The 27,329-nt window shown below is 45.7% G+C and overlaps 2 protein-coding genes across 2 annotated transcripts; both read left to right on the forward strand.

The window, feature by feature from the left end:
- The first annotated feature begins 6,311 nt into the window (after nucleotides 1-6,311).
- LOC4346832 (senescence-induced receptor-like serine/threonine-protein kinase) lies at nucleotides 6,312-14,153 on the forward strand. Its single transcript, XM_015757124.3, has 13 exons — nucleotides 6,312-6,537; nucleotides 8,072-8,636; nucleotides 8,730-9,223; nucleotides 10,073-10,208; nucleotides 10,301-10,372; nucleotides 10,455-10,526; nucleotides 10,619-10,690; nucleotides 11,116-11,264; nucleotides 12,167-12,402; nucleotides 12,605-12,731; nucleotides 13,049-13,117; nucleotides 13,210-13,399; nucleotides 13,503-14,153. The coding sequence occupies exons 1-13, from the start codon at nucleotides 6,456-6,458 to the stop codon at nucleotides 13,897-13,899; spliced, it is 2,661 nt and encodes an 886-aa protein (XP_015612610.1). The 5' UTR covers nucleotides 6,312-6,455; the 3' UTR covers nucleotides 13,900-14,153.
- Nucleotides 14,154-24,727: 10,574 nt separating this feature from the next.
- On the forward strand, nucleotides 24,728-26,044 carry LOC136351701 (uncharacterized). The gene is made up of 2 exons (XM_066303971.1): nucleotides 24,728-25,018; nucleotides 25,142-26,044. The coding sequence occupies exons 1-2, from the start codon at nucleotides 24,728-24,730 to the stop codon at nucleotides 26,042-26,044; spliced, it is 1,194 nt and encodes a 397-aa protein (XP_066160068.1).
- Nucleotides 26,045-27,329: the final 1,285 nt, after the last annotated feature.

The following is a 27,329-nucleotide window of genomic DNA, read 5'->3' on the forward strand; positions in this document are numbered from 1 at the left end:
AACAGCTATAAAAAAGCTTGTATGTTGTGAATAAAGAAATTTCCAAAGTATTGGACATACACCTTGCGCACACTGCTTTAACAAATGTGCTTAAGTCCCTAAAAGACACATGGTTTCACCACACTTGGAAATATATGGCATATGTGGTATAAAATCCGAGTAAATAAACTCATAAAGAATTTACCAATCGCTAGAAAAATGACCAAAATATATAATCAGCCCAAGCCATAATATTGGTCAATAAAAGATGCACACTTATATGGCAAAAAAGCAACGATATTGTATCCAATCGATTGCTTTATAAACCCAAACAGTGCCTTGACTATATAAAAAAGTCAGCGGGGCAGCTATGAAAAACTTCACTGCTTGGCACCTTTTAAAATGCATTGTACCAACTCCTAAAAAATTGAGCAACTGCAGTATAAAAGGATTTTAAGATATTGGGCACTTAATCATGCGCACTTTTGCCTAAGCAAAAAATGCCTAAGTCCCTAAGAGAACGTGATAGGCCACACCTGAAAATATGGGCTGCAGACATTTTAGGCCTAGACCTAAAGTATGTCTACCGATGCCCTTAAAATATGACGTATAGAACACACCAATTAATATGATCCTGAGTGATAAATATCCTGGGTGATGTAGATCAAGCATATCTCATCTGAATGGCTTATGATCTGAGTAATTATCCCTCATTGAGAATACCAAAGTAGATGTGATAATTGAATCCTGACTGGCGCGGCCCTTGTGGGGAATAATAAATAGTCCAGTCTTTGAGCATAGGAAATCAACTCATGACTATAAATTCATGTTGCATGTATCCGGAACAAGTCCAAATTGAAGATATAATCCTCGCTCTTGTGTTGATGAGCCCCTAAGCATGTAGCTTATCCTTCTGTTGTAGTCACAATTGTCCATTGATAGTAGCTGACGCAGTCGGCATGGAGACGAAATGACCAACATGAAGATGATATCAGCCATCAAAGTTGACGAAGATGTTGGTGGTGGTAAAGACAATGACACCAATCAAAGATGATGAAGTCGCATAGTCATGGAGGCGAAGAAACCAGTCGACAGCAGACAATTCAGCTAGCAGTAAAGACGAAGGTGCCCAGCAACGGTGATAGAGTTATGCAGCCATGGCTGCAAAATAATCAATTGCTGACAGACGAGGCAGTTGGTGAAGAAGATGAAGACGCCCATTAGCGGTGGCATAATAAGCCAGCCGTGAAGGCGAGGATACCAGTCGGTGGCGACGAAAGCAAGCTGACGATGAAGACGTAGACGCGCATCAACAACTATGACGAAATCCACCAATCATGAAGACGAAGAAAACTAGTCGGCGATGGCAAAAGCAACCGACGGTAATGACGATTAGCAGCAACAGAGATGATCGACTATAATGACGAAGTTGCCCATCAATAGCAGTAGAGTAGGCTATGTTGAAGAGGCATGGTAGGATGTTGATGAAGATGATGGTATTGTTGATCCAGTCAATAGCAGTGTAGCAATCAATGATAACGATGAAGTTTCCCATTGGCAGTTGCGTAGCAGGCCAACCGTGAAGACGAAATAACAAGTCGGCGATGAAAGTCGGTGATGATAGAAGCAACTGAAGGTGAAGACGTCAGGACCGATGAAGTAGAGGTGCTGATGATGATGTCAGTGACAATAATTCATCAAACTGTTGAGAAGATATCGAAGCTCGAGTAGTTTCCTTGACGCTAGCGTGTTGCATAATGTAAATTGATGGAACGCCTCTTGATTTATGAAGATGACAGTAGAACTTGGTGTTATAGCTGTTGCATATGCTTCACTTAGAGGAAAGTAGATGATGTTGTCCAACTCGTTGAATCGGTGAAATAATTGGAGTTGATGAAGTAGAAAGCTTGCTCTGGAGCAAAGACAAAACTTATGACTCCCGAAGTAGATTCCATAGAACTCGTTGGCTGATTAGTTGATTGCTTCATCTTGACATAAAGCTTGTCGAATTTTGAGAGTCTTGTATTTGCGTAGCCCCCGACTCTTTGGTTAGTTGGGAAACAACTGAACATAGAGTCAAAGACTGTAGCTTGTCGTCGAGTAGCCATTGCTTGAATGAAGATACGTGTTGAAGATGTCCGAGTAGAATTCTTGAAAATTAGAGAACCACTTGTAGTAGTAGATTAGCACGACGTCAAATTTCATGACGCATGCCGAGATGTCGAGGCTCATGTAGACGTCGTGGTTGGTGAAGTAGCAAAACTTGCAAAGTAGCGGCAATAGAGTTTGCCGGTGCCAAAGATAATAAAGATGAAGTCACTCCACCATGGTGACAAAGTTGCATAGCCGTGATGAAGTGAACACGAGTCAGCAGCAACAGAAGCAAACCGGTAGAGAAGACGCGTAGTTGTGAAGATAAAAACACCGGTCGACGGCGGCATAACCAGTCAGCGATGGAAGAAGTAGAATGATAACGAAAACGAAGATGTCCTCTAACGGTGGCAAAATATGCCAGCCATGAAAGTGAAGACACCATGGCCGGCGGCGAAGGCAAGCCGGCGATGACGATGACGCTAGTCAATGATGACGAAGACGCGCAGCCGTGGAGGTGAACAAGCCAGTCGGCGTCAGACAAGGCGGCCAACAATAAAGACATTGATGTCCATCAGTAGTGGTAGTGGTATAAACCAGCCATAGAGGCAAGGGCACTAGTCAGCAGCAGAGGAGACGACTGGTGGTGAAGACGATAAGGCCAATCAACACTGGCAGAATCATGCAGTCATGGAAGTGAAGAAACCAGTCGACAGCAGACGTAGACAGCTTGCGTTGAATATGATGACGCCTATTAGCGGTGGCGGTGACGTGGCCAGCCGTGAAGACGATAGCACCAGTTGGCGTCATACGAAGCGGCCGGTTGGTGAAGATGTAGACGTCCAACAACGGCAGCATAATAGGCCAGGCGTGCAGGCGGAGACATCAGTCGGCGGCGGCGAAGGCAAGCCGGCGGTGAAGACGTAAATGCCCAACAACGGTGGTGTGACCAACCAACCATATAGGCGAAAACACCAGTCGGTGGTGTATGAGGCGGTCGGTTGGTGAAGGCGTAGACGCCCAACAATGGCAGCAGAATAGGCCAGCCATGCAGGCGAAGACACCAGTCGGCGGCAACGAAGGCAAGCCGATGGTGAAGACATAGACGCCCAACAACGGTGGCATAATAGGCCAGCCATGCAGGCGGCGACACCAGTCGGTGGCGGCGAAGGCAAGCCAGCGGTGAAGACGTAGACGCCCAACAACGGTGGTGTGACCAACCAACCATATAGGCGAAGACACCAGTCGGCGAACAAGGTGGCCGGTCGGTGAAGACAACGACGCCCAACAACAGCGGTGTGACCACCCGACCGTGTAGGCGAGGATACCAGTCGGCGGCGACGACAGCAAGCCGGTGGTGATGTTCTGACTGATCCATTCCTGGAGCGTAGGAGATAAGCTTAAAGCCATGAATCCCTTTTATGCATATCTGGATCTGGATCCTGCAGAACAAACATATAGGATGAGTAGTATCTGATGTAAATATAATACTCGAGGAAAATTTAAGTATTTTAAAATGTTTATAAATATGTATTTCTCCTCTTGTCAATTTTGATTTCCCCGAGCAGATGACTCCTTACGTTTAAACACTCTACCCGACTAGTCATAGCCCCCAAGCACCGGGAGTCGGCCTAGGCACTTCTCAAACATGTATATGAGTGACATGAGTTCGTCATTAATGGAACAAAGTTTCACGAATCAGAATTTATTACTCGGGTACTTTTGCAATTGTTAAGAGCAGAAAATAAATTTATCTTATCTCTATGCTTTTGATTTATTTCGAATAATACTTAGCACCTTGCATTACTCGGTTCATCCAATGAGCCCCCGGGTGCTAGGAATCGGCTCAAAGACGACTATCCATCGACAAACCAAATGGAAAACATAGGAAGATAGAACTCCATAACTCGATAGGCACTTTATTTTTACTCGGATTATTTCGCAAGCAACCAAGATAGATATTATAAAAAATTATTATTGAAAAAAATATGATATAGCATATGTAGCCCCCGACTCACTACTCAATGGAGAACCAATTGAAGTAGTGAGGCAGAGGAAAATTAAAGGAAAATATCATATAAGGAATAAAATAAATGATGACTTAGCTTTTAGTATTCCCTTTGGTGACGACAAAGGTGGCCGATTCAAAATCATCCATCAATGGCAACGAAGACACCAACCATGGAAGCAGCTGACGCAGCCGACGGTGAAAACATAGACGCCCAACAACGGTGGTGTGACCAACCAACCGTGTAGGCGAAAACGCCAGTCGGCGACGGCCAGTGGTGATGACATAAACGCGCAACAACGGTGGTGTGACCAGCCAACCGTGTAGGCGAGAACAGCAGTCAGTGGCGACAAAGGCATGCTGGTGGTGAAGACGAAGACACTCAACAACGGTGGTGTGACCAACCAACCGTGTAGACGGAGACACTAGTCGGCAGCGATGAAGGCAGGCCAGCGATGAAGATGTAGACACCCAACAATGGTGGTGTGACCAACCAACCGTGTAGGCAGATATACCAGTCGGCGGCGATGAAGGCAGGCCGGTGGTGAAGATGTAGATGCCCAACAACGGTGGCATAATAGGCCAGCCGTCGGTAGTAGACGAGACGGCCGGTCGGTGACGAAGACGTGGACGCCCATCAATGGCAGCAAAGTAGGCCAGCCGTGCAGGCGGAGACACCAGTCAGCGGTAGCGAAGGCAAGCCGGCGGTGAAGACATAGACGTCCAACAACGACGATATGACCAACCAACCGTGTAGGCGAAGACCCCAGTCGGTGGCGGCGAAGGCGAGCCGGTCGGTGATAAGGCGATGTCGCCCAGGAACAGTGGCAAAGTCATGTTGCCACGAAGGCAAATATGCACGAAAGGAGCAAACCAATCTGGTTAGTACCAACAAACATAATAGTTATAGATATATAGAAAAATATATGCCCCTGTTGGCATGGGCGATTATGTTGATAGCGCCATGATTAGTTAATGCGTGCTGACATGGATTCCGGCCGAAACAATCGCTAGGTGATATTCGTGTGACAGCACAAGTAAAAACGGTCACGCCCAGCCACGGACAACCGGTTGATCTCGATCAGCATATACACACATGCAAAGAAAGCGATTAGTACATTAATCTATTATCAAGCATAGAAGCGTATATAAGCATATGTATATATCATTATATCAATGTATAGCTCGGAGCTCCTTGTAATCGGCTGCTCCTATATGCTCCTGGTAATCAGAAATGTTTCTCGCGCGAAGACTGCCGGTTGACCTAGCTATGCTGGCGTGTAAATCAGCACAAAGCGTGAACAGAGTTACATTAGCAGGACACAGTGAGGTTGCCGATATGATTGTTTCGTCTCTCACTTGGCATATGAACAGCCACGAAAAATCAGGAGATCAAATAGTAATTAAAAATTAATCTCATAAAAGTTTGACTAGAACGGCAAACCCGAGTAGAAGATTGAAACCGTCGAACTCATTGAGATCGATCTCGGCACATCTCTAGAAATTGATTCCATCGTACTTCTCGATGGAAAGCTCGACGCACCCCTACCTGGCGCGCCAACTGTCGAAACAATATTTCAGCAATATAGAGGGGTAGCGCACGAGACCTAAAAGTAGATGGATGCGGAGACAAAAGATTTACATAGATTTAGGCCCTCTCAATAAGAGGTAGCACTCTACTTCTGTTTGGGGATTTGAATCCGCCGGGTGTATTATAGATCTGACGATCTGATTGTGTGTCATGCCCCCTAGAGGGCCTCCTACCCACCTTATATAGGATGGGGACATGATTACAAGATAGAAACCTTAACCAATATGGTATCGGTTTCCTAAATCTACTTTACAATATTATTAACCAGGACTTTAAGCCATTTCATAATGTACAAGGAAACGTAATACCTAAGTCATGATCCGTTACATATTCCATATATATAAGTTATCCACTATAGTTAGTCGGATAACCATGCCGTGTGGGTATGGAGTACCCATGATTTCCACACACATTCTTACACAGTTTATGGGTTTCGAGTAGGTATAGGCCTTGTGCAGCATTTGGTCAAGTTACTTCACTTTCAACATCAACCTCAGAAATAAAGTGGAAACGTTTAATTTCCATGGTCCCATGGACCCCGGGTGCTAGGTTAGCCACAAGCTGAAGTGTCGCTTTCGCGACGACTTGACCTACGGCATCAACTAGCCTCGCTCCCATGTCATCTGCTGTAAAAACATCACCAGGTCACGAGCGTGTCATCTGGGCATATGCTCTCTTTATATGTGAGATCTAGGAAGAACCCTTGCTCGATCAGGTATTCCAAGTTCTTCGTGATTTATATAGCGATACATCCCACCGTGTAAATAAGCGAGGATCTTGGACAGAATGCCCTGCAGTCCGCCATCTTACCTGTTCATTATTGTCACTGGTGTACTGCTTGTGCTTGTGCACTCCCAGACCTCCTTAGGTAAATCATTCTTTTCAGCTATTTCATACTCCTATGTTCTATAAAAAAACATAACTGATACTACAACATATCTTATTATCTTATATTAGGTTTGTTTTCTTTTTGAACCGCACTAAAAGGATATGTCACATTCCGTTCTATGTTTATTTTTTCTGGAACGAAGAGAGTATATTCTAGCTTCTTTTGTTCTTATATGTCCATCATGGCATAAGACGTACTCACTTTATCACAGAATATAACAATTTTTAGCTACAAATCTAGATAAATACATGTCCACTTGTCTAGATTCACAGCTAAAAGTTACTGTATATTTTAGGACGAAGGTACTACATACTTACTCATGTAAAATTAAGAAACAATAAAAACATGCTTAGGTGTGATATTGCATGCTTGACATCCTTCTGACAATTTCAAGAGCACAAACAAACTTAGTTCTCGAGGAAATTAACCCTTTTCAAACATGCATGAAGCACTTATTTGGTTTGTTACCAACACTTGTCATGCCAAATACCTGACAATGCTAATGGAGCTAGATGTTCATTTGCTTTGCTACTAAAATTTTGGCAGGCAATCCACTCAAAATGGCAGGCAAGAACCAAATAACCATTATTTGCCCCCAAAAAATTACTGGTGCCAAATCTTGCTATGACCAATATTTTGGTAAGGTATATATTGGCAAACAAACCCAAGATTCTTCAAATGAAATAAAAGTAAAAGTAGCAAATATAAACCTTACCAAACTATTGGTCATAGCAAAATATCTATTCACTGATTTGCTATCCTACCTCAGAATTTAGTGGAGTGAAAAAAAATTAAAGAAAGGGACACCGCTGCCAAAGATTTCTTCCAAGTACAGGTGGAATCTGAAGACCTCTTGGATTTCACCTACTCCTAGTTCCCAAACCATGTCTACAGTACAGATGTTTAGCTTTGCCGTAGCTGCAACTTTTGTGCTCCGATAAATCTCGGGGCTCTAGCTATAACATACACCCTTCATCTCAAAAAAATAAATTCCTAGCTACGAATCTGGACATAGTCGAGGGAGTATGTCCGGAAGTCCTAATCTAATAAGTTAGGTTGATCTGTAGCAATTCCTAGCTTATAGTTACAGTTATCTTGTGCCGGATTAAAGAAATTAATAATACTAAAAAAATCTCAAAACATCCTTAGTCAATTCTGCTCAAAATACATGCTGTACTATGAGAGGAACTGACTACCAGAATCATTGTTTCTTCTGAAATTGGCTCAAATAATTGAGTTTCTGGTAGTGACTGATTTTGTCACAAGAAAGCAAATTAAAGTTGACCAGAGAAATAATTTGGGAAAACAAAGGTAGCCTAAATGATTTCCGTATGTCAGTTTTGGATTAGTATTTAGGGTCATTTAAACAAAGGAAATGGATTCTGGCAGTAAAAATACATGGGTTTTTCCATTTTGAGATTCTCGAGGCTTTGTATTTATTTTAAACATGAAGTTTCTATTTCTCTGGTATACAGACTCTTCTCAAATGGTACTTACTTCCATATATCTGTAGATGAAGACTTTATAAGCATCGATTGTGGCCTTCCCAGTGGCTTTAGCTATGTGGATGAGAAGACAAATATCACATATATTTCAGATGATCAGTACATAGACACGGGAGAAAACCACAACATTTCTTCACAACTCCAAGGGGCAGAACAATTCAGATCAGGTTTAAATCTCAGAAGTTTTCCTACAGGAGGTAGGAATTGCTATACTCTTTATCCTGCCATAAAAGGTCAGAAGTATCTTATAAGAGGAATGTTCATGCATGGGAATTACGATAACAAAGGCCAGGATCTTGTAAGCTCACCAGTGACATTCGACATCCGCATCGGGCTCAACTTCTGGAACCGGCTGAACATAATCAATGCAACCATGACTTACACATCTGAAGCTATCGTAGTTGCCATTGTAAATTCAGTATCAGTTTGTTTGGTTGATAATGGAGAAGGAACTCCTTTCATATCATCGTTGGAAATGAGGCCAATGAAGAGTTCAAATTACCCTGCAGCAACACCAAATCATCCCCTTTTGCTTCAGGATCGACGAAGCATGGGCGCAAGTAGAATAATTAGGTGATCCTTCTTCCACAACTAAAATGTTTTTATGCAAGCCTAATACATACTTATTCTGTTTCTACATAAACATCTCATAATCTCTACTACCAGGTATCCAGATGATCCCTACGACCGTGTATGGTGGCTGCCACAGATTACATCTGGGTTGATAAAGATTTCCACAAGAAGCTTGATCAGCCGCTACACTGATGATGTATATGAGGTGCCAGTTGCAGTCCTGAAGACAGCCGCCACAACATCATCGACCTCTACCGCCCTGAATTTCTTGTGGGCTGCTCCAACAGGCTGGGACGCAACACCTGGATACTTGATTGGCTTACACTTCACTGACTTCCAGCAGGGGCAGCTGCGTGAGTTCGACATATACTACAACAACGACCTGTGGAACTATGATAATAAGAAAACAAAACCGCCCTATCTCCTGGCTAATTATATCAATGGCACCACTCCATACACGTCTGACAATTATCTATACAACATCTCACTCGTTGCCACCAATGCATCTGTGCTGCCCCCCATGCTCAATGCCATTGAAATATACTACCAAGTCCAACAAGATGAGAAGATGACCTACTCGGAAGATGGTATGTGTTCTAATGATTTACAATGCCATATGCAGATTATTGCAACATGAAAGATTACATGCAGAACTTACTATCGTATTACCTAAAACAATGAGATAATACAAATATATGTTATGCATGGGTAAATATACATAACAGTTTGATCTGTGTAGCAGCTAATTGAAAAATCCATCCTCTCTTTATTACTTGACAAGTTGAAAAATAATAAAGAAAATCCACTCTATGCCATCACAAAGACCATGTTCCATAACACCGAATAACATATGCTTCTTCCCTCTTTGTCATTGTCGTTGCCTGATGTTTGAGAATAGTTCAAAAGACTGAACTAACTCTTAAATATAGCTCTAGGACTAGCAATGTTGGTAACTTTGTGTAGCCACATAAACTTGTTTACCTACAATTTTCCTCTTACCAATTTTCAGTAGTTTAACAAAAAAATAAAGATTCCAAAGAAATAACCACTGTTTATTGAGCCTAGATAAATATGACTTATATTAGATTTGGAGTTTGTCAGTGTCAAATTATAGAATATGTTTTTTTTTTTTGATGGCCCATTGGCCTCATTTTCCCCTTTTTGTTTGTGTACTAAAGCCAAAGCAAGAAGTCTTGCCTTGCTTTTCTTATTAAATAGTTTGTCATCAGTCCATCCACCTTTACACTATCGCTTTTGATCAGTATAGCATCTTTAGAGAGCAAAGAAAAAGAAACAGAAACTTTAGAAAGTAGTACGCATTCCATATATATAGCACTCAGGAAAGGTTACTGCATAGCACATATGCACATATACACACTATAAACCATGGTTCTAATTTATTATTTCCGTTCTTTTGATTTGAATGTGGTTCTTAGTTGAAGCCATGATGACTGTTAAAATTGATTATCAAGTGAAGAAAAATTGGATGGGTGACCCATGCTTACCAGAAAAGTACACATGGAGTGGCTTGAAATGTAGAAGTCAAGGAGTTACGTCAAGAATTATATCCTTGTAAGTGCCGATTCAAGGGATTTAGGTCTTTCATGCACTTCTTATTAGTAGATTGTTTGCTCTTCAATATTAACTACTCTAAAATTTGGCAGAGACTTGTCCAGTAGTGATTTGCAGGGTGCAATATCTGAACAATTTTCCATGCTCAGGTCACTCGAATACTTGTGAGTATATCTATCTACCAAACTATAAACTCATCCACCAAACAATGTGTGGAACACTGAATTTCACAGTTTCTATTTTCAGGAATTTGTCGAACAATGATTTAACTGGATCACTACCTGAATCCTTGACAAACTTACCAAATATCCATGTTCTGTATGTGTGACCCTATCATTTCAGGAGAAAAGTCGCTCAGTTAAGTTATGCAAATCAATAAGACAATTCTTTGCTTAATTTTTTTTATGCAGAGATCTATCAGGAAACCAACTAAATGGTACATTCCCTGAAGCATTATGCAAAAATCGAGCGCTCACATTGAGGTATAACACTCTGAATTTTTTTTTCTAGTTCACTATAACAGTATTAAAATCCTGGAAATCAACATGTAATGTGCGAAAATAATATTGGAGGCCAAACTAATGTACTTTTTCCGCAAGAGAAAATCATAAATAGTAATCAATACATTTATCATGACTGGACTGTTTCATGGAAAAAACTACTCATATATCGCATAGTTCATGTGTTCTCTAACTGATATTAGCAAATTACATTGCATAGTCTCAGGAGAAAGGTAGAGTACAATACAGCATAATGCATATAAATCATGATGCAGTTCTTTCATTTGGGCCCATTAATATGAGAGTTTTGAGATCTTAAAAGTGAACTCAGTGCCTCTAACTCTGTTTCCTGTAATTTTTTATTGTGCATTGGATCAAGCTGCACAGCTAAGTTTTCATGGTTTTAGGTATGACACGGCAAATGGAGATCCATGCAGTCCAAGATCATCAAAGAAGAAACATAAAGCAGTCTTAGCAGTTGCTGTAGTGGTTCCAGTGGTGATAGTAGTTATACTTATATCTGCTATGCTGATGCTACTTTTCTGGAAAAAGCAAGGTAGACATCTCTTTTTGTAAATTCGTAACATAAAATACATCTATATCAATAACCGTATAATACTATCACCAGTTCAACACAGATATTTTTAAAAAGTTTTCCTACCTTTCGTTTTTGACACCTATTTCTCTTTTAGATTGTGTAGTTGAACATGAGTTCCATCTCTAGCCTACCCCAACATGGTAGTGACTAACAGGATGATCCTTTTTTTGTGTCAAGATAGTATATCCCAGGCATTCTGCAGCTTAATTCTAGTCGATACAGGAGTTCCAAAATAATGTACACTTATTTGTGGGCATAATGAAAACCTATCTTTCCATGGAAAGATGTTTTCTTTTATGAAACAATTGTATTCAGGTTCACAAACTTCCAACATTTCATAACATCTCATATTTTAATGAGTTCAATCTTTTGACTTCAATTTTCTAGTGATATGGCATGATAAGGTTTGTTGTATTCAAAGATGGTTTGGGTAAACAAAGATTCATATTGCAAAATTATATCACGAACTAGAATATTACTCCATCCGTCCCAAATAATTATAGGGCACCCTCTTTTTAAGAAAAATCAAACCCGGTAACTTTTGACTAATAATCATACTAACCATATCTATGCTAAGTATTATGCATGTTATCTCACTATATTCATATTTTAAAGTACTTTCATGTGATGCTAATTTCATATTCGTTGGGATCATAACATGGAATAAATTAATGGCCAAAGTATGTCACTGAAGACAGTGTAAAAAAAATATGTCTTATATATAATTTGTGACGGAGGGAATATATCGGAAGTAAATCAAACAGAAGGGAGTAGACAGAAAACATTATTTTCAACTTTTTTTGCATATATGGATTACTTGTCTTCCTATGCTACTCTGAGTGTGCTTATTGTGGGTGCAGCCATTGTGAAGTCTAGAGGTCAAGAACAATATGGAGATCATATACATATTCCTGAAAACCGTGAGTTCACATATGAGGAGTTAGTGAAAATTACAAACAATTTCTCAGTATTCATAGGTGAAGGCGGATTTGGGCCTGTTTTTCATGGTCAGTTAAAAGATGGCACTCAGTTGGCTGTTAAGATGCGCTCTCCGACATCAATGTCAGGGAAGGGAATGCCAGAGTTTTTAGCTGAGGTACTAACTTTCATCTAATAGAATTTAAGACAGGTTTGAAATTTAGGATATCAGATGACCTTGACCCTAAGAATACCTCATATCAACAGGTTTTATCTTCTGCAGGATTCATTACACAATGATATTGTTCTTGTACAATGCTCTGATGAGTTTGTTTGCAGAAACATAACACTTTGAAGTGTATTTCGATTTCCTTTTGTAGGTCGAGAGTTTAACAACTGTACACCACAGGTATCTGGTTTTATTGGTTGGTTACTGCACTGACCAGGATCATTTAGGTCTTGTTTACGAGTATATGCCTAATGGAAGCCTTTATGATCATTTGAGAGGTAATTCTACATTCCAAGATTTATGAACATTTAAGTCTCATGCTATATCTGCACACATAAAGAAAATACTCTCTGATTTGTCAATGTTAAGAAGAGTTGGACAGCCAGCCAGGAGCATTTTGATTTTTTTTTTCTTGCTGAGCCTGGCTCAAACATTTTTTTTCTGAATTATAACCATCATGTCTCACATGAATGTCACACAATTTGCATGCTGCCATTGAAAAACTTTAATCTTGCACAAGCATCCCCTCTTTACAGAAGACCATGATGATTGATACCCACAGATATATAAGCAATATGTTTTCATGGTCATTTAGGAAAAAATGCTATTATCCAGAGATTAAGTTGGCAACATCGAGCAAAAATTGCACACGAAGCTGCCCAAGGTATGATTTTGAGTTTACCAAAACATTTTCATCAGTTTCCCTACTCTTCTGTTGCATGTTTGAATTTCTATTCATCATGTCTTTTGGCACAGGTCTGGACTACCTGCACACAGGATGTGTGTTGCCTATAGTTCACAGAGATGTTAAGTCACACAACATTCTTCTAGGGTGTGACCTAACTGCAAAAATATCAGATTTTGGATTGTCAAAGTCATATCTGAATGTTGCACAGAGTCACATTACAGCCACTGCTGCTGGCACCCTAGGCTACATTGACCCAGAGTTAGTTCTTCTATGCATTCAACATTTCGATTGTAATTCTATGTTCACACCAGATGCAATTGATACACTAACTGTGTATGTTTTTTCAACTATTCTTATGCAGGTACTGTCTTAGTGGCAGACTTACTATTAGCAGTGATGTCTTCAGCTTTGGAGTAGTTCTGCTAGAGATTGTAACAGGGGAGCCTCCCATCATACCCACAAATGGACATATTGTGCAGCGCATAAAAGAGAAGGTTAATATGGGAAATATTGAGGCAATTGCTGATCCGCGACTTCATGGTGAGTTTGATATCAGCTCAATTTGGAAGGTTGTGGACATAGCGCTGTTGTGCACAAAAGAGGCATCTAGTGAAAGGCCAACGATGAGTATGGTGGTAGCACAGCTAAAGGATGCCCTAGCATTGGAAGAAGCCCGTTTAAGCTACAGTACCAGTGACATTAGCCAAGGTGGTGCCAATGCCGAATTGTCAATCAACTCCATGCCAACAGCGAGGTAATTAAGCCGAGAACCGTTAAAAATAATAATTAAGAAAACAGCAATGGATAAAGGACATGTATGTCTGTCCACAGTGTTGCAATAGATTTTCCAAATCCTATGTATATTTCCAAATTTCCAGCATTGTTCTGTAATGTGTGTTAAGAGGAACATTTAGAACCCAAACATAGCAAGCATATAGTATCTCTCAGTAACTATGTAACATGAATTTAATTTTTAAAAGCTTAAGTAATCTGGAGGAGTATGCCAAGAAAAGCCTACTACCAGCGGTTGCGCTTTTTGCACTTTGTTTGCATGGTGTTTCGGATAAGTCTGGAGATATAGCAAGCACATAAGGCACTATTTCACACTTCTAACAGATTAGAGAAATAACAATTAAGACGATCCTACATCCCGAACTGGCAAACATGTAGATTGTAGAACAAATGTAGGACACACAAGTATAAATGAATACAAGAATGGAGAAATATGGGTGCTAGAATCCTAGAAGCATGTTTTAAGTACTAATGTACTTTTAGTTAAGTAGTACTTTACAGAGTTAAACCCAAGTGTATTAACTATTAATGAAATAAGCATATGGAGCTGTGTGGGTTACCCTCTGGAGTTGCAAGTTGCAACCGTATTTGCTACTGGAGGGATGCATCGAAGACATAACTTAAAAAAATTAAATCAGCAAGCAAGCAAAGCTTGGCAACTCATTACCATGATTCCAGCTACTGGAATGTGGGGATTTCTCCTGTAATCTGGCATCTGGAGTAACATGCGCAGCGTCCTTGCATAGCATAATGGTGGATTCTCAGAAACAAATCTGCACAAACTGGCAAAGCAGATGCAGCGTCAGTTTGGATCATAACAGCAAACTCATATATTACGATGGAAGCAGTAAGCAAAATCGTGCTGAGCGAGAGAATATCTGGAAGGGACTAGCATATTCCCACAAGGACACAAGTACCTGAAGAACGCTTGACCGCCCGCGCGGACCGTACTGCGGCGGACGGCGGTGGCCCTCAGGACCTCTGGGACGGCGATGGCCTCCGATGGCGCCGAGGTCGCGGTGGGCGTCGACGTGAGCGCGCGGTGGCGGCGGCGGCAGGTGGCGGAACTAGGAGGTGGCGGCGCGCAAGCTCGTCGGACTTAAGGTGGGCCGGACGGCTGCGGCTGACTCATGTGGGCCGCTGTGGACTGCGTCCAACGGTGTTAGCCCATTCTAGCTAGTTGGGCCGGAGCGGGTTCGCCGCTGACGTGCGGGCCTTATGTTTGTAGGGTGCATGCATGGCAGATTAGATGCTGTTGAAAAAAGTCTAAAAAGTAAAACATTTTGCCATGGTTGCGGTTGATGCTGACCATGCAGTAGTGGAGAAGAAGGTTTTTGTCAAATCTGAGTGTAATTTTCTTTTTTACGGTCTTTTATGTAATGCGTAGTATAAAAAAATCCAACAAGTTGCTCTGAGCCTAAACAACCCAAAGCCCAGATTAGTTCAAACAGAGTACGGATTATCTGATCAAAATAAGTTTCTCTACTTATAAAAATCTTGCTTTGTGTCAGTAGTCGGGTTCAAAATACACATGAGTCAGTTGAATGATAATGTAACAATATGGAATATACCTTTCCATCGTCAAACCAAGTTACATCGTTGACAATTTTGCGACATCCTACATCTCCACTAACTTTTAAAACTCAACATATAAGTGTGTCACATCATCACTCACTATCAATTACTCCCTCCGTTTTAGGTTATAAGACGTCTTGACTACGGTTAAAGTCAAACTGCTTTAAGTTTAACCAAGTTTATAGAAAAAAATAGTAATATTTTCAACCCAAGACAAATTTATTATAAAAATATATTTAATTATTAATTTGATGGAACTAATTTAGTACGATAAATATTTCTATATTTGTCTATAAACTTAGTCAAACTTGAAACAGTTTAACTTTAATCAAAGTCATAATGTCTTATTACCTAAAACGGAGGGAGTACTATCTAGAGTATTTTAAATCACATGCAAGTATGTGACATCATCACTCACTAACAACTATTATCTAGAGTATTTTAAATATCATGCAAATATAACATATCATTTATTCTATCTATAAATATATGCATGATCCCCGAGATTTATATCTTATCCCGGAAATATCTCTTTTTTTATTTACAAGTGTGCCGCATGGGCCTAGGACTCTTGGCCCACCCTATGCCGTACGGCCCAAAGGCCTCTCCTTGGGTACCCAGATACCGTGTATCCCACAAAACTTTTATAGATTCTGACCGAATCCAAGTATTAAATGTGTCCAACGACTAAAACAGTGCTAATACATCTCCACAACTGCGAAACGTGGGCGCTATATGTAGGCTGTGTTTAGTTGATGGCAAAAATTAGATTTTGGTTAAAATTAAAGATGATGTGACTGAAAAGTTGTGTGTATATGACAGGTTGATGTGATGGAAAAGGACTGAAATTTGAATCCAAAATTTCGATCTAAACGGTTGTGGGACAAAATCCAACGAGCGTGTGTGTATGATTTCTGAATTGAATGCCCCACTGCGAGCAACGTTTACACATTTATATAAGGCCGGTGTACAAGGGGAAATTACGTTGCTACCCACATTACTAACTAATCTAAGTGATTGGCTGGTGGGCCAGCTTGTGGGCTCTCGGGTAATTCCCCTGGTGACAGGAGGGCTGCGTCCATTAAGGAAGCGACGTTAATTCCCGAGGGCGCCCGCTATTACCCGGGTAATGGCACGCTCCGGGTAATAGCGTGCACCGTCTTGCCCTCGTTAACGGTGTCAGAGGCGGTTGGCAGGCGTGTAGTGCGGATTTATGTCGTCCCACTACACGCCTGATCCTCTATCTTATGCCCAGGGCTCTTGAAGCCCTAGCTTCATCCGGGGCCTTTGACCAGCCCCGGAAGCCTTGAACGGTTCCGGAGCAATAGATGGCTCCGGAGGCCTTATTCGGCTCCGGAGCCCTTGAACAGTTTCGGAGCCTACGGACAGCCCCGGAGCCCTTGGCTTCCTTCGGAGCCTACAAATAGCTAGCTACGGAGGCCTTGGATGGCTCCGGAGCCTAGATTAGTAGATGCCTCCGGTCATTCTCCTGGGATGGATGGCTCCGGTAGGTGCTGCATCACATGACGGAGGCTCTGACTCCGCTACCCGGAGCCATTCCCCTAACATAGGTCAATTATTAACACCTGCCTATTCTCATTTGCCTATTATATTCCAAATTGGTATGAACTGTGGCCGGAATATTCCATGTGCTGGTGCAACCTAGTTTTTTCTTCCTACTATTTGATCTGGAACACGTTTGGCCCGCAATAGCTGGGCGCACATGCAGAGTGCAAGTTGTACTAACAATCTCAATAATGCGCTATACCCCCTCCATTCCAAATTGATCTACATATTTCATAGGTACACCAAGACCAAGAAAAGATAATAACTCTCTTATACTATATAATTTACTCTAGCAACAAACTCGATGCATGCACCATCCCTAATATTTTCTAGCCAATAGCAAATCAAGATATTGCATGTGGGTTATAAATACTTGTGTGCATGGATGCATCAATGTCCATTTACTCCAATGCACAAATAACGAATAGACTCAAGAAATGAACACAAATATATAGATCATTTAAGAAAAACCTAAAAATAACTATATGTAGATCAATTTGAAATGAAGGGAGTAATACACAACAACAAATCTGACCTTATGTGAAGGTTTCCTTTGACCTTCTGTGAAGGTCGTTTTCCCTTGACGAACAGGCAAAACATTTACTCCCTCTGTTTATTTTTTATCATTATATTTTACAAACACAAAAAATCATCATATTAGATGGGGCTGTGGCCGAAATGCTTCGTACGCTGTGTTGCATGTATGCCTTGCAACTTCATTAGCAGAAATTTTGGTCAAGCACTTAATACAATCATAACTAATTGAGCACTCCATGAGACATGCAAAGATATAAAAAGTAAATAGTTCTAATTGATCGATGTTTATCTTGGTATTGTTATACAAGCCAAATATGATCATAAAAAATGAATGGAAGGAGTATTTATCTACCATGAACGTCTCGCAAAGTGCAGCCTCGACCGATTTCAATGATGACTTGAGTTCAGAATCATAAAAGAGATCACAATGGCAATCACAATCGTCACAAACACTAGAGTAGGGCTAGCACATAGTGACATTATTTCTGCCATAGAAATAGAACCAGGGGCGGGTATTCGCTCAGACTGAAAATTTTGGTCTCTGTGTTCGGTCTTTCGGTCAGTTCGGTCATTAAAAAAGTGAAAACGGAATTGTGCTGCAAAAATGTCAGCACCAATCTTTTCGGTCTCGCCCTCGGTCCTAACCGAAATTTGGCAACAGTTTCATAAATGCAAAGAAATCATAGAAATTTTCAACACAAAAATAAAAAAATATCGCAAACACATCTGAGTAAAGACTTTTATTGGGTCGCATGCCTAGAAGGAGTAGGAATGTGAAAATTAGAATTTAATCCTATTGAACTTAGTAGCTTGTAGGTTGCATTTGGAATTTTTTTTTTGGTTAAATCAGTCTTTTGGTTAACTAAGGAGACTAATTGAATTGACAAAAAATCGATCTTTCACTATCTAGGACCGAATTGATAATCGAATTTCTCGGTCTCGGTTCTTTCGGTTCGGTCTTTTTCTGCCCACCCCTACCAACGCCGATGCTTCGCCTAAAGCACGATTCACTCTAATGATAGTCCTTAGCGCTAATGAAAATAATTAGTATTAATTTTATTTTTTAAAAATAATACATAAATAATTTACTTAAATGTTTTTAAAAAATAGTTAAAAGATTTTGAAATTTGAGTTGAATTTTTTTTATGTTGAATTGAAAGTTTTGAATTTTGAGTTGAAAGTTTTGAAATTCGAGTTAATGTTTTTATTTTTTAAAAAAAGTTCAGTTGAGGGTTTTAAAATTTAAGTAAAGTTTCGAAATCTAGGTGGAGATTTTTAATTCTGGGTTAAAGTCCAGGTTAAAAGTTTTAAATCTCCGTCGAACGTTTACACGATTTTCATGTACTTTTAGAATACATTCAAAAATAATTTAAAAGCAAAAAATCATAAAACACTTGGTTGGTCCCAGCCATCGTGGGCTTTCATGCCTGTGCCAAAAACACTCGGTCACCGCCGCGCCCGTCCGATCGCCCGCTCGTCGCCAGCAGGCCGCCTCCCGAGGAGAGGCGAGGAGAAGAGGAAGAGATAGAGAGGAGGAAAGTGAGAGAGAGAGTGTGTGAAATAAAAAGGAAAGGAAGGGATTGGAGGTGTGAAAATTTTGAAGTGAGTGAGAGGGAAAAGTATTTTCGCTTGCGGTCCACTTAATATGCCTGCACGCAAAAATCGATTTTTCCGTGTGGTCCTCTTAAGGAGCCGCACACGAAAATAGACTATTTTCGCGTGTGGTCCACTTAAGAGGCCCGCATGTGAAAATCGATTTTTCCGTGCGGTCCTCTTAAGGAGCCGCACACGAAAATAAAGCATGATTTTCGTGGACGTTACCAGTTATATTCAGCACGGGAAAATAACAGGCTCATGTACAGAAAAAAAAATCATTTTTTAAAGTAGTGATAGGATATTCAACATGGCACCACATATGTTTTGCATAGTTTTTAGAATATATTGCGTTTTAAAGGAGCCCGTATTGATCACTCGTATTAAAGTTTCGTGGCACACCATCCTCTCTAATTAATATAGTATAGTTCAATATGGGAAAATATGTATATCACAAACATCATATGTAGTAAAAACCTGGAAACTACTTTTGAATCTAAAAATGGTCCATGAAATTTTTTCACCTCACCAAAAGTAAAAAAAAAAAGAGTACTCGTGATTGAATTTGGGAGTAAAATTTAGTTGAGAGTGATGTGGACAATTTCAACCATACATTTTTAAATATAACGGTATCTTTCTTGATTTTTGCACTGTATATTTTTCTATTCTATATTGAGCCACAGTAGAGCATGGCACTTTCATTTATATATCATCACCAACTATATCATTTATACTAGTAATATTCTAGCAAAGCCAACTGCTTCATCTCACAACTTGGTCGTCAACATGCACCATGGTCTCAGAACCGACGTAATCATGCCTTTTTTCATGCAATGTATACCACCGTATACTAATCATTACATTTTGAGCATAATGCATAACAACATGACGCGTACTGAGGCAGACAGTGCGAGAATAATAATGTGATCGAACCTCCACGAGTTGAAACTATAGCCCGCTCACTAATCTATCTATCTATCTAAAAACTAGAATATTAGGGAAGGACCTAATATTAAATAATTAGAAGGGGTGAGGCTTTAAACTCAGGTCGTCTAGCCCACCACCTTATGGAGCTAGCCGAAAGACCCCTGGGCATTTCTCATCTATCTATCTATCTACCTAGTATATAATATCTATCTATTATATACTAAATTCATTAAACTTCCTACAAACGCTCCTAAACCGCCCTGTGTCGCTCCTACAATCACTCCTAGATTGCCAAGTGGCGTTTTAATATCTAACCATCGATTTTACTTTAAATTTGGTGGACCCATAATTTTCTACCGTTAGATTTGCTAACCACCCACAGGGCTGTCCATATACGTGCGGTGCATGTACGTATATGGTACACCACGTCCGGCCTCTTCTCCATGCTCCCCTATATTTTGTGATAATAAATTCTAAATAATTATACTATCTAAATCATATAACTAATATTTTATCCATGTACAATATTGGATTATTTACCATAAAATTTATAATTCAAAGACCCAAACTAACTATATTTAATAAGTAGAAAATAAAACACATTTATAGGGAAAATCATATAGATATTTTAACGATCTATTTAACAACACATCTTTAACTGGATATTTTATATTTATAGTATAAGTCTAATTTAACTACGTATATTTGCATAAATTTATAGAGTAATATATTTTATGTCAACAGTATTACGTACTTAAGATTTTTTGGCTTTATTTTTTTCTATCATATATAGTCTTTTTTTTCTTGCGGCAAACAGTAGGTAAGTTTAGTACATCAAACTTCTTACATACACTCTGTCGAGGGAAGACCCCCAATCACGGGGAGTCGCGTGACCCCCCTTTCGTGAGTTCGGCCGGGGGCAGAGGCTCGTCTCCCGGAAGTCGCGTGTTCGTCCCTCAGATCCCCGGTTAGCTAGCACACAATTGGATTATACAGGTTCAGGCCGCTCTGGAGCGTAATACCCTACTCCTGTGTTTGGGATTATCAGTGAGTTTTACAAGGCTCCCCTTGCTCCGGAAAGCGCTCTCCTAGAGTTCAGGTTTTTCCTCCCTCTCTCCCCTCTTCTTCCCTCTCTTTTTTTTGGTGGGCAAGGTCGTCTTTTTATAGCTTAAGGGGATACCACATGCACCGTCTCTACCCTCCCCCTCCATCGGAAGGAAGGGGGGGCCCTTCTCACTACTGCGACCGGGTTTCAACCCGTGCCTTCTGCTGGAAGCTAAGCATCGATCGGTCCTTGAGTGGGGCCCAGCGCCGTCTCCCGCCTGACACGGGGGACAGCCCTGTCATTCCCTCATAAACGAGTGAGGACTTGCGGCAGCCCTGCTTCGAGCGGCGTCCGGATGTGACGGGGCATACCTACCGCCACTCCGCGGAGACAGAGGCGACGTGGGGGCACGGCCGCCCGCCCAATCGGCTATGACCGGCAACGGACCGGTCACAGACCGGTCGCATCCGACTGACAGGGGTCAGTCGGGCGCGCCGCACGTCTGCCCTCGTCACATTAAATGTAGCGAGGGACGGTTGGGGCGCTGCACACTTATGGCCGTCCAGCCTGGATCCCCCTCTCACACTCTCCCCCTGCCACGCGGCCCCCGGAGGGGGGCCTCGGGGTGAAACAACGGGAGAGCCCGAGGGGGTGACGTCACCCCCGAGGGGGTGTCGTCACCCCCGAGGCTCTCCCCATCGCCTTAGCGATTCATGAGGTATGTGAGTGGGACCAGCTCGCAGAGCCACGTGGCTGGAAAGGAAAGCACCTCTCCTTTACTCCACATACCCCCGGGCCCATATCTCTGACAGTAACCCCCGGCGCCATGTCAGACGTGGGCCTCCTGGGATCGGTCTGACATGGTGCCTCACGACCTCCTTAGCTGGGGTCGTGGGCCTGGCGGGGAGTCTAAAGGAACATTGCCGAGCGGCCAGATTGGCGGGCCAACCATAGCGGCGGTTCGGCCGCCTCTGACCGCGCTAATGATGAGGATGCTTGGGACGCGATAACCGGGGGATCGGTTAGACCACGCCTCGATTACTTCGCCCGCTATTCCTACGGCGGTTGTGGTGACGGTTCGCTCAGCTTGTGCTCATAGCCGTTGCGCATTCCACCTCGAGTGCGCCGCTGACAGGCACACTAAAGGTGGGACACGGACAAGATGGGCGACGTGGTGAGCGGGCGTGAGAAACGGAGAGACAACTGCGGGTGTGGGGGCAATTATGAGGGCGCGAAACGAGGAGGCGAGCGCGGATGAGGCGAGGATTAAAAGGGAGTGGAGGCAGGGACCTCTCCTCCTTCCTTTCGCCAACCGCCGACTCGTCCTCTCGCTTCTCGAACCCTAACACTCTCGCCGCTCCACGCAGCTTTGCGCGCCACGCCTTCTGCCATTGCTCCGCCGGCCACCATGGCTCAAGACGCCGGCGACACAGTGCTCCCTTCTTCCCGCATCACGGCAGACAGACACCTTAGCCTCCCCCGCAAAATCATGCCGGACGGTGCCATCGTGAGGGCGGGGGAGTCACGGCCGTGGCCGCAATATCCGGAGCGGTCCGTGCACCTCTTGTCCTTCGCCATGGCGGGATTGATTTCGCCTTTCTCCCGATTTTTTCATGAGGTTCTGGACTTCTACGAAATCCATGCCATGCATCTTGCGCCCAACGCCGTGATGACACTGAGCATCTTTGCATACCTGTGCGAGATGTTCATCGGGGTGCGACCGATGATGCGGTTGTTCCAGGCCTTCTTCGTCCCGCAGCTGTTACAGGGTGCGGTGGTGGGGGGATGCTACTTCCAGCCCTGACCAGGCACGGCGGGGCAGTACATCGAGAGCCACCTCCGCAAGAAATGGGAGGACTGGAAGAAAGACTAGTTCTACACCGCGCTGCTGGATCACCCACGACTTCGAGTTCCCGCCGGTCCTCCCGAGAGATCCGCCGCATGGCTGGCGGCTTCGGAGCTGGGCGAAGAATATGACGCGGTGTGGGATCGTCTCAGGGGCCTGCGAAGCTTGGGCCTTACGGGGGCAATGGTCTTCGGCGACTACTTTCGCCGCCGTATCGCCCCTCTCCAGGAACGATCCCGTGGCGCGTGGGAGTATACTGGCCCCAACGACCCCATGCGCACGCATGCGGGCGAGCGTTGGGACTGGGGCGAGGAGGACGCCAAGATGGTGATCCGGTGTGTGCTGGGCCTGGACTCCGCCGAGCAAACACTGATCCCGGATGGGATCCTCCCCCTCTGCTGCGACCGTGACCGGGAGAGCATCTTAGCCGTGATGTCGGTCGTCGGTGCTGGCAGGGGCCGACCCGGCCGAGGGGGCGCCAGCGGTAGCGCTGGTAGCGCTGGTGGTGGCGGCGCGTCCGTGGGCGGGAGCCGGTCAAGCGGTCCAGGCGGTGGTGGCGGTTCATGGGCGCCCGGCCCGGGCCGCGGATCCGGAGATGACCCGGCCAGCGACCCGAAGGGGAAGCGGAAGGCGGACGAATTTCGGCCGCCCTCTCCCCCGCGCAGAGGAGGCGCCGAGCGCGCGACAGATCTTCCACCGGCGGGCCACAAGCGACCTGCCGAGCCCAAGACCGGACGGAAGAAGAAACGGCTCTGGAAGATAGGGCAAATGGAGCCGTGCCGAGGGAGCTTCATCGAGCCCCCCAAGTGGACCTTCAACCGCCCCCCCCCCCCCCCCCGCAGGTACAATCGCTGGCGCCCACTTCGGTGCTCTCACCTAGCTCGGCCTCTCGTTCCCTTATTTTCTTTTTCTTTTGTTAACGCGATTAGGGTTCTCTTGTAGCGAGATTCCTTCTCAGGGGACCTCGGGGTCGGACCCCTCGCGGGGGACGAAACCCGTACAACCGGAGAGGTTCGGGCCTGGCCAATCTAAGGCCGCGGGGTCTTCGCAACCTCGCGGTGGGGTCCACAGGACGCGTACCGGGCCCGATCCCGAGCGACCCTCAGTCGGGACTCGACCTACCGTGGGTGACGGTGGCGACGATGCCCCTCCCGGGGGCGACTCCGAGACCGGGGTCTATGCGGAGCGCCACCCAGGATCGGTTGGTGAGGGTGGTCATGAGCCCGAGGTTGAGGGCGAGGCTGGGGGCGGTCCTGAGCCCAAGGCCGAGGCCGAATCAACCAGAGGACTGGAAGCGGGGGGCGAAAAGGACAGCCGCTCTCCCTTGTGCTTGGGGCGCCCTCGGGGCTGGCCTCGCAGAAGGGGGGCCGAGAGCAGCCCCTAGTCTCGCGGGGGGTCCAGCAGCACTCCGTCGTCCCGGGGGCGAACCGCGGGCTTTTCTTCGACGTCCCCGGCGAGCATGGAGCCACTTCTGCAGGTGCTCGCCGCCGCCGACTCCACTATCCGGGAGGGGCTCAATACCCAAGTTCAAGCCCTGGCGGAAGAGCGGATGGCCCTGGATGCCGAGTGGGCTCAACTCGCAGCGGACCGCGCATGAGTCGACAAGGGGCGCCGCGCCGTGGAGGACATGGTGAGGGTGGGGCGCAAAAAGCACCAAGCCCACCTAGCCGAAATCTAGGCCCGCGAGGAGGTGCTGGACTCCGTCATGCGGGAGACGGAGGAGGAGCGGCAGGCGGCGCTGATCGCCTTAAGCGCCCTCGACAAAGCGCTGGGCGACATCCACCTTCAGTACGAGGCCCATGCCAAGGACCTGGCGGAGAGGGTCAGGGATGCGCGTGGCATCCTTGACGTGGCCGCTGCCCACGAGCGGCGGGCATCGGAGGCCGACGCCTCGTTGCGGGCCTGGACTGCGGCACTCGAGGCTGAACGCAGGGCCCTGGACGATCGTGCCCGCTCCGTGCAGGAGTTTGAAGCAATGATCCGTCGGCGGATTGAGGTCCTTGATCGGAGCCAGCGCGAACAAAACACGCGCGGCCAGGAACAGACGCAGCGGGCCCAGGAGCTGGAGGAGCGAGCACGCCTGCTGGATCAGCGGTAGTCTACCTTGGCCGCCCACGAGAGAACGGCGGCGGAAGCGGAGGCCTCCCTTCGCCTTCGTGAAGAGGCCGCGGCTGAGCGTGACCGGATCACTCTTGCCGCGGAAGCTTCCGCGGACCGCCGCGCGGAAGAGCTACGGCTGCAGGAAGAGGCGTGCCGGGAACGGGACGCCGCACTCGCCGAGCGCGAAGCCGAGGTAAACCGCCGCGAGGTAGCCTTGCGCCGGCTGGGCGAGCGGCTCGCGAAATGCGAGGAAGCTGTTGCCGGGCGCGAGGCCCGGCATCTGGAGAGCGCTCGCGCCGAGCGCGCGGCGATAGCGGCGAGGGCTTCCGAACTGGAGGCCCGGGAGAAGGACCTGGCAGCCGGCGGGCCACCCGGCGGCGCGGGGTTAGCGGGCGAGCTCGCCAAGGCTCAGAGTACCCTCGCCGACCTGGAGCGCCTGGTGCAAGATCAGGCTGGGGGGATTGCGGCCCTCCGCCTCACCAACGAACTCGGGCCCAGGCAGCTCTCCGATGCCGTCGCCCGGCTGGAGCGCGCGGGGTGCCGAGTCGGCGTCTCCGTGCGCCGGTATAGCGGACTTCCACCCACACAGCCAGCGCTCGCGCTCCGGCTGGACGGGCTGGCGGCGGGCCTGGAGAGACTGGAGGAGGAGGTCGGCGAGACCATAAAGTCCTTGTCAGCCTCTTTGCCACGGGCCGCGGTGGAGCTGGTTCTTGCAAGTCATCAAGCGCGCGACCCTGACTTCATGCCGTGGCGCACACTTGAAGATTTTCCCCCGGGAACTGAAGCGAGGGCCCGGGAGCAAGTTAGAGAGGCAGCCAACGCGATTGTCTCGGGCTTCGAGGGATCGGCCCCCCGCTTCATCTCCGGGCTCGCCTCGGACGAGGAAAGCGGGAGCGGGGGTGACGATAGCGACGAAGACTGAGACGACGTCGTCAGCGGCGCCGGCCTCGGAGGGCCGGGCACCCCGTGACTATCCATGCCTTCAATTCCCTTTTGTTGCGTGCCCGCAGCGGGCACTTCTTGTATTTAGGCCGTCGTGCCATCCTGTCTTGTTTTGCAATTGAAACTTCCTTAGCTCCTTTTCCCCTTTTGCTTCTTCTATTCATTGCTTCTTCCACTGAATGTCTGTGATATAGAGAGAACAAAAAACCAGGGGAAAAGGGTATAATCAGTCCGTGATCGAGACGCCGCTTTGACCCCATCCCCCCTCGGGCTCGTTCTAGCGAGACGGTGAATCCGCGTTTGGTCCAGGGCACCTAAGCGGTGATGGGCAAGACCACTGCTCCGAGGGAGCCGCTTAGCGGGACTGGCCAGACCGAGGCCGCGTCGACCGGGGGTCGGGGACGGCCATGTGTAGGCCCTTCCGATCCTCCGGGGTTCGGCGCAACCCGGGGCACGGCCCGCGTTCGTGCTCCCTTTCGAGGTTTCCAGGCCGCCTCACAGCACTTAGGATTCAGAGCAAACGCAGATTACCCCTTAGACCAGGACAAGCCAGAGGAAGGGAAAAAACGGTCTTTGCGTAAAAGTATACAAAAATTCATTGCTTGTAAGAGGAAAAAGGATACACAGTGGTAGCCCCCGCCTGACACGGGGGATAGCCCTGTCATTCCCTCATAAACGAGTGAGGACTTGCGGCAGCCCTGCTTCGAGCGGCGTCCGGATGTGACGGGGCATACCTACCGCCACTCCGCGGAGATAGAGGCGACGTGGGGGCACGGCCGCCCGCCCAATCGGCTGTGACCGGCAACGGACCGGTCACAGACCGGTCGCATCTGACTGACAGGGGTCAGTCGGGCGCGCCGCACGTCTGCCCTCGTCGCATTAAATGCAGCGAGGGACGGTTGGGGCGCTGCACACTTATGGCCGTCTAGCCTGGATCCCCCTCTCACACTCTCCCCCTGCCACGCGGCCCCCAGAGGGGGGCCTCGGGGTGAAACAACGGGAGAGCCCGAGGGGGTGACGTCACCCCCGAGGGGGTGTCGTCGACCCCCGAGGCTCTCCCCATCGCCTTAGCGATTCACGAGGTATGTGAGTGGGACCAGCTCGCAGAGCCACGTGGCTGGAAAGGAAAGCACCTCTCCTTTACTCCACATACCCCCGGGCCCATATCTCTGACACGCTCCTAAGGTGTCATGTGGTGCTCCTAGAAACGTTCCTAGACCGTCACGTGGCGTTTTAATAAATCCTATAAATTCTAAGAAAAAACA

The sequence above is a fragment of the Oryza sativa genome, chromosome 9, assembly GCF_034140825.1.
Source record: "Oryza sativa Japonica Group chromosome 9, ASM3414082v1".
In the NCBI taxonomy this organism is placed as follows: Eukaryota; Viridiplantae; Streptophyta; class Magnoliopsida; order Poales; family Poaceae; genus Oryza; species Oryza sativa.

Bases quoted from the DNA above. Each gene is read 5' to 3' on its own strand.
- LOC4346832 (XM_015757124.3), top strand. From the start codon at position 6,456: ATGCCCTGCAGTCCGCCATCTTACCTGTTCATTATTGTCACTGGTGTA. The intron at 10,691-11,115 runs GTATAACACTCT...TCATGGTTTTAG, and splicing joins AATCGAGCGCTCACATTGAG to GTATGACACGGCAAATGGAG. The intron at 12,403-12,604 runs GTACTAACTTTC...TTCCTTTTGTAG, and splicing joins TGCCAGAGTTTTTAGCTGAG to GTCGAGAGTTTAACAACTGT.
- LOC136351701 (XM_066303971.1), top strand. From the start codon at position 24,728: ATGCGGGAGACGGAGGAGGAGCGGCAGGCGGCGCTGATCGCCTTAAGC. The intron at 25,019-25,141 runs GTCCTTGATCGG...GCCGCCCACGAG, and splicing joins TGATCCGTCGGCGGATTGAG to AGAACGGCGGCGGAAGCGGA.